The sequence below is a fragment of the Triticum aestivum genome, chromosome 3D (assembly GCF_018294505.1).
Source record: "Triticum aestivum cultivar Chinese Spring chromosome 3D, IWGSC CS RefSeq v2.1, whole genome shotgun sequence".
NCBI lineage: Eukaryota > Viridiplantae > Streptophyta > Magnoliopsida > Poales > Poaceae > Triticum > Triticum aestivum.
This window is the reverse complement of record NC_057802.1, coordinates 549,774,792-549,781,786: the sequence shown is the minus strand read 5'-3', so window position 1 is coordinate 549,781,786 and position 6,995 is coordinate 549,774,792. Positions and strand designations below refer to the sequence as shown.

The following is a 6,995-nucleotide window of genomic DNA, read 5'->3' as shown; positions in this document are numbered from 1 at the left end:
CGTTACTTGCACGGTGCATGGTTGTTGTCGATGTCATCTTCTCCTCTGGTTCCATGATGAGGTGAAAGGGAGGCGACGGTTCTGTCGCTAGCTCCCTTAATAAGCGTGCAATCGCACAAGATCAAGTCTCTCTCGTGTCCTCCCCTCCTTATTTTGGCCATCATGGCGATGCCATGGATGGGAGAGCACGATAGAACTTGGGCTTCTAGTATGACATCTCACTTTATCCAAGCTAGCAGTGAGGTATTTTACCCAAATCTATTAGAGGGCCTCCAGCATGCATCCGATTGCCACATTCATCGTGGTGGTGGAGGCGTCGATGCGGTCATCCGGATGGGTTTCAAGAGCTAATGGCGGTGGATTTGGAGGAATGTGGTGCCTCAGGGTGGGCGTTCAGGTTTACCCAAAATTTCGGGTCTGGTAATTCAAATTTTTAAAAATTTGGATTTCCAAAATCAACACCCGAAATATTCGTGAAAAAAAAAGAAACCCAAAAATTCAGGTTTGTGTTCTGATAATCCCGAATTAGCACAACAAACAAAATGGCAGCAGCGGCTCGCGGCATACTAATGGTTGATGCATCGCTCCCCTTTGCTTCCCTCTCACTCAAAGGTTGTGGGATCTAGCCTCGCCTCATGCGCTTCTCATGGCGGCAGGATAGTGGGACTAGGATGTTGGGACAAACCCCCAATAGGAGGTCACATATGATGTTGGCATACTAATGGTTGGTTGCCGAGCCACATAGGAGGCCATCGGCCATATTGCAGGGGGAGATTGTGAGCCTCGCGCGCGTCGCAGACAGCGGCTGCGAGGTGCAGACCATGGTGATGACGCCGGCGAGGTACAAGGAGTTAAGGAGATTGTCGCCCGCTCGGCCGCATTACATGTTGGTGGAGGGACCAAGGATGTGGCCGTCTGCGTTGCATTGTAGGCGCTGGTTTCAAGAGAGGGCGAGAGGAAGGAACGAGGTGTTCTAGAGAGAGAGAGAGAGAGAGGGAGAGAGAGAGGACTGCGCGACTGGTGGCACATCATGGGAAGTGGATGAGCGTCGTGACTATGGTCGTTTGACCTAGGGAAATCGAGGCCTTATTCTTATTCCCTGATTGGGCTAGGCCGATTCCAGGAAGTGGGATTTTGATTGGAATTCTCCTAATTTCGAGTAATTTGGGCTATTCGGGTACCATGAGTTGAAACCCGAATTTCCCAAATAAAATTTGGGTTTCTAAATTGTTACCTGATTTAGTGTTCGGGTTTTTCAGGTTCGGGATACACGGGTTCGGGTTTGGGCTTTGGGTATTGGGTTTTATGCCCACCATGAGTGGTGCCCTTGTTTGTCATGGCCTGGTTAGTCAGACTAGAAAATCATGGCCAGACCTTGTTTAGACTTTGGATACTTACTAAGCCAAATGACCATGTTGATCGACTCCATGTTAGCCAGACTAGCTGCTGAATAAAGATGTTGCAGTATTAGGTTGGAAGATCCTTCAAACCTGGGCGTTGAAGCACAAAGCCCTCAATGACATTTTTTTGTTATCTTCTTATTTCAGGATTCCTCAATCTCAGTCGACTAAGGACTTAACGAAGTCTTAGTCGATGCTATATTCGTTAGATCTTACATGGAGATCCGTGTAAAATTTCCTTTTGAGTTTTTCTTTCTTCTTCTTTATATGTTTTGTTACTTGACTGAGACTTCGTTAAGTCTTAGTCGACTGAGATCTAGCCACACCCTTTTTATTTACCTAAGCACCTGTATAGGCGTTTTGCATGAGGGATGGCCTTAACATAATTTGTTTTCCACGACAAGTTGACTCACAGATTTTTTTTTGCATGTAACCAACTATGAGTAAGCAAGTATTATTTGTGTTTTGCTCTTACGTTGCCATCAATGTAATTGCACCAAGAGCCAGCAGAAATTTTCTTTTGGTGGGGTAGCACAAGCTTTTATTTGGATACATATGATTAATTAGTGGAGATAGATACTAATATACACAAATGCTTGTATCCAATATTTGGATTTCCATATCCTCTAAGCCATTACATAAATGCTTGTATCCAACATTTGGATTTCCATATCCTCTAAGGCATTGAATGCATAGCCAAGAGGAGTGCAATAAATAGCACTCAGACCCCGTTCTTCTCCTCACACCATCATTCCAACAACTTATTTTGAGAACTTGGCCATGGCATTCAGCGGCGCTCAGATTCTCACTGCCTTCACCCTGGGCTTTCTTCTCATGGCCTTCTGTAAGTTCATATAGCAGTTTTTATCACATTGTAATTCCATGCAATTTTAGATCAATCGATGAAACAATATGTACTATAATTTTCTGGTGCACATATTAATTCTAAGTTACATGCAGGTGCGGAGGCTCGCCTATGCACGGCCCCTAGCAAGTGGGGCCAAATGAGCATTTGCAAGACCACGGCCTGCATCGGGGCCTGTCAGTACGAGAACTTCAAGGATGGGTACTGCTCCAGCAACGACGGCAACTACTTTCACATACCTAAGAGAAAGACGTGCATGTGTAGATATGAATGCAGGAAAAACCCCACCACCACTGTCAGAACCTACGTGCCTAAGCCACCGGGTGAACCCGAGGTGCCCGATCCTAAGAAGAAGTCGCCGCCATATGAACGTGATGTGCCGGAGCCGCCCGCGGGAGAAAACAAGAAGAAAAGCTTCCGCCAGCTGCCAACCAGTGAGCAAATGGTCTAGTCCGCCCGTCCGTGGAAAATGATTTCAATAAGAGAGGAGTCAATCAATGCTTGACTTGTACATATGCATAATTGATTGCGTGAGAATAATAAAAATCTTAGTACTGTTAAAGTGAACCTGTCGCTGTGATGGTTCCACCTTCTTCCACCCCCTCCCCCTTACGATCCCATGTACCCAAAACCGATTTATTTCCTCATACAACACCATGCATCCAACGAGCCAACACCTGTTTTTCCCCTAAAAATGCTAGACCTATGAACAGGCTACTAAAGCCTACGAAACCTTCCATCTCTAATTAATCTCCTCCGCCCTGAATTTCATTGTGGGCCTGTGCCCTTTTCCTTTCCAATCAAAACCTTCCATGTTAACTCTCACGTAAGGTATGTCAAAAGATTTTTGTAGATATAGCGTTATCCTTTTTCCCTTGTGCGACCCTTCCTTCGGTCCCTCCCATCGATGCTCGGAAAAAAAAAGGAAAAGAAAAAGTAAACGGCAAAGCTAAAATCCTGCCGACTGTTGGTTTGCAACAGATCCGCACGATTCGCTTGCCTTTTCTTCCATTTCTCACCGCCCGCAATTATTGGATCGCATTAATCATCTTCGCGCTAATTAGTGGATCGGCTTAATTATCCTGATCTCCTTTAAATACGTCTCCTAATTTTATGCATGCAGATTTAAACAAGGATTATCCCGATCTTCTCTTTAACTGCCCCTCCTAAATTTATGCATGCGTATTTAAATGATAATTTCGGTCAGGATTTTTAGGAAAGTAACTGTCATATTAATTTGGGCCTCCTAATTATATGCATGCACATTTAAATTGTGATTTAACGCAAAAATACATGTGTGCCGAAGAATTCGAACTCTGGTTGTTTGGTTTAAGCTATAGCTAGCCAACCAATAAATCAACCATCTTTCTAGTGTTTATGTTCAAGACAACTTGTATTTGATCTGTTGGTTTGAACTACTATTGAATTGCCAAACTCACAAACAACAAAACCGACCAGAAATTTTAGAGAAAAAATTGACCGCTCAATGCTCCAACACATATGAGATCTAAGCGAAGTTGAGTGAATCAGGATTTCGAATCTTTTACCCTCTTTCGTGCCAGAATCGTGAAAGAGAGGATGAGATGTGTTGTCTCACTCGAAGGACTCATCATGCTAACTTCTATGTGATCATCGCATTGCAGACCATATAACTTACTTACAAACAGCATGGTAACTTTTGACCAATGGGAAAAAGTTGTTGAAAACAAACTCTGGTAACTTCTTTGTCAATAGCATGATAATTTATGCACCGCAAATATGATAACTTATGTACAAACATCGCGATAACTTTTTTGAACAGGTGAAAAAAGTTGTTGGCAAACACACTCCTGAATTCTATGTAAATAGCATGGTAATTTACGCATCATACACGTGATAACTTCCGTACAAATATCGCGGTAAATTTTTTCCCGTGGAAAAAGGTTGTTTGTAAAACATACCTCTAATAACTTACGTGTAAATATCATGATAACATACACCACCAGAGCTGATAACTAACATTTAGACAATGTGTGGTAACTTTTCGACTTCGAAATAAAACTTCTTGAAAAGCATACCCCGTAACTTCTGCACAAGTAGAATGAGAATATGTACATCTCAGAGATGATGACTTACGTACAACACCCCGGTAACTTTGACCAGGGGATTTTTTTAATATGGTGTGGGACAAAAAAAAAGACTCCCGGTAACTTCTCATGGTAATATACGCATCACAGAGTAGATAACTGACGTAGAAACACCGCGGTAATTTTTTTGACCCCGAAAAAAAAGTTGTTGAAAAACATATCCCGATAACTTCTGTAAATAACATGGTAATATACGCACAATAGAGGTGATAACTCGCGTACAAGCACCACGATAACTTTTGACTAAGGTTTTTTAATGTAAACCAAATAATTTTGTGTAAATAACATGATAATATTCGACTGCATACCTGATAACTTACCTACAAACATCATAATAACCTTGGACAGGGCAAAAAAGTTGAAAAGCATACACTCGATAATTTTTGTGTAATTAACATGGTACTTTACGCATAATAAACCTTATCATAGGTGGCCAACAAGCCGTCTCTAGCACTGCACGGCCCGACACACGCCTAAACGGGCATGGCCCGGCACGACCCGTAAAATCCGTTTTATAAGAGATGACACCGATGCTAGACTATAGTATTACAAACGCGATAATTTAATTACAAATACCATGACAAATTTTGACCCGGACAAATAAAAGTTGAAATATACCCTGATAACTTCAGTGCAAACATCATGATAATTTACGTATTGTAGACGTGATAGTTTACGTTGCCCAGACGTGATAACTTTTGATGTGAAAAAAATGTCGTCGAAACATATCAACATGGGACCTAGTTTTGAAGATTTTGTCGAGACGAATTTTTTATGTGAAGACGGAATTTGAATCGGAGCGCTGGTTTCAGCTATAAAACATTTTAAAGTTCGAAATAGAAAGAATCTTTTGCTGACATCATCTTTTTTGTCTCCTAGTTTATATGCAGGCATGAAATCCAAGTGAACACGCGTGCATACTATTCCTCCGTCGTAAACATGATTAGCTAGTAATTTTTTTTGAGTAACCACGATTAGCTAGTATAAAAAGTAGAATTAGGTGAGTGATTAGTTGGAAAAGGAAAAAACAATCGTTCGAATCTATTACTATCTTCCGGTTGTCTGGAAGTTAGTCATGTCCAAAAGTAAAAAAGAGATCCCACGAACCATGAACACATGTTCACATGCCCCATCTCCCCAACCTCGTCGCTCACGATCACGTATCTCTCCCCACCCCTGAGAAAATCCGCCGACGCCGCTCCACTCCTCATTCACCTCGTGGTCGTGTGTTAGACTCTGTGAAAGATCGTGGATGTCGCCTAGAGGGGGGGTGAATAGGCGCTTTAAAATAATTACGGTTTAGGCTTGAACAAATGCGGAATAAACCTAGCGGTTAATTTGACAAGCACAAAACCTACAACAACTAGGCTCACCTATGTGCACCAACAACTTATGCTAAGCAAGATAAACAACTAAGTGATAGCAAGATATATGACAAGAAACAATATGGCTATCACAAAGTAAAGTGCATAAGTAAAGGGTTCGGGTAAGAGATAACCGAGGCACGCGGAGATGACAATGTATCCCGAAGTTCACACCCTTGCGGATGCTAATCTCCGTTTGGAGCGGTGTGGAGGCACAATGCTCCCCAAGAAGCCACTAGGGCAACCGTAATCTCCTCACGCCCTCGCACAATGCAAGATGCCGTGATTCCACTAAGGGACCCTTGAGGGCGGTCACTGAACCCGTACAAATGGCAACCCTTGGGGGCGCTCACCGAACCCGTACACTTTGGCAACCCTTGGGGGCGGTCACCGGTACCCGTCAAATTGCTCGGGGCGATCTCCACAACCTAATTGGAGACCCAGACGCTTGCCCGGAGCTTTACACCACAATGATTGAGCTCCGAACACCACCAACCGTCTAGGGCGCCCAAGCACCCAAGAGGAACAAGCTCAAGGGCACCAAGCACCCAAGAGTAATAAGCTTCTCAACTTGTAACTTCCACGTATCACCGTGGAGAACTCAAACCGATGCACCAAATGCAATGGCAAGGGCACACGGAGTGCCCAAGTCCTTCTCTCTCAAATCCCACCGAAGCAACTAATGCTAGGGAGGAAAATGAGAGGAAGAACAAGAAGGAGAACACCAAGAACTCCAAGATCTAGATCCAAGGGGTTCCCCTCACATAGAGGAGAAAGTGATTGGTGGAAATGTGGATCTAGATCTCCTCTCTCTTTTCCCTCAAAAACTAGCAAGAATCCATGGAGAGATTGAGAGTTAGCAAGCTCGAAGAAGGTCAACAATGGGGGAAGAACACTAGCTCAAAAGATGAGGTACATTGGGGAAGAAGACCTCCTTATATAGTGGGGGGAACAATCCAACCGTTACCCCCACTTCAGCCCCGCAGAGAGCGGTACTACCGCTTGCCCCTATAAGCGGTACTACCGCTCCCCCTCGCGGTACTGCCGCTGGGCCCAGAGCGGTACTACCACGGTGGCAGGGCGGTACTACCGCATACGAGCGGTACTACGGCCCCCACTGCCGCGGCTAGTACCGAAAAACCCGACACGAAAAAAGACCCCTCGAATCGAGGCGGTACTAGTACGAGACCGTAGCGGTACTACGGCTGGGGGCCACCAGCAGTACTACCGCTCTGGAGCG

At 44.1% G+C, this 6,995-nt stretch overlaps 1 protein-coding gene across 1 annotated transcript; it reads left to right on the top strand.

The window, feature by feature from the left end:
• The first annotated feature begins 2,085 nt into the window (after positions 1 to 2,085).
• LOC123075333 (uncharacterized) lies at positions 2,086 to 2,827 on the top strand. The gene is made up of 2 exons (XM_044497968.1): positions 2,086 to 2,244; positions 2,361 to 2,827. Exons 1-2 carry the CDS (start codon positions 2,181 to 2,183, stop codon positions 2,714 to 2,716), a joined length of 420 nt encoding a protein of 139 aa, XP_044353903.1. The 5' UTR covers positions 2,086 to 2,180; the 3' UTR covers positions 2,717 to 2,827.
• The last annotated feature ends 4,168 nt before the right edge of the window (positions 2,828 to 6,995 follow it).

Coding starts and splice junctions, on each gene's coding strand:
- LOC123075333 (XM_044497968.1), top strand. CDS start 2,181: ATGGCATTCAGCGGCGCTCAGATTCTCACTGCCTTCACCCTGGGCTTT. Junction 2,245..2,360: donor CTTTCTTCTCATGGCCTTCT/GTAAGTTCATAT, acceptor AGTTACATGCAG/GTGCGGAGGCTCGCCTATGC.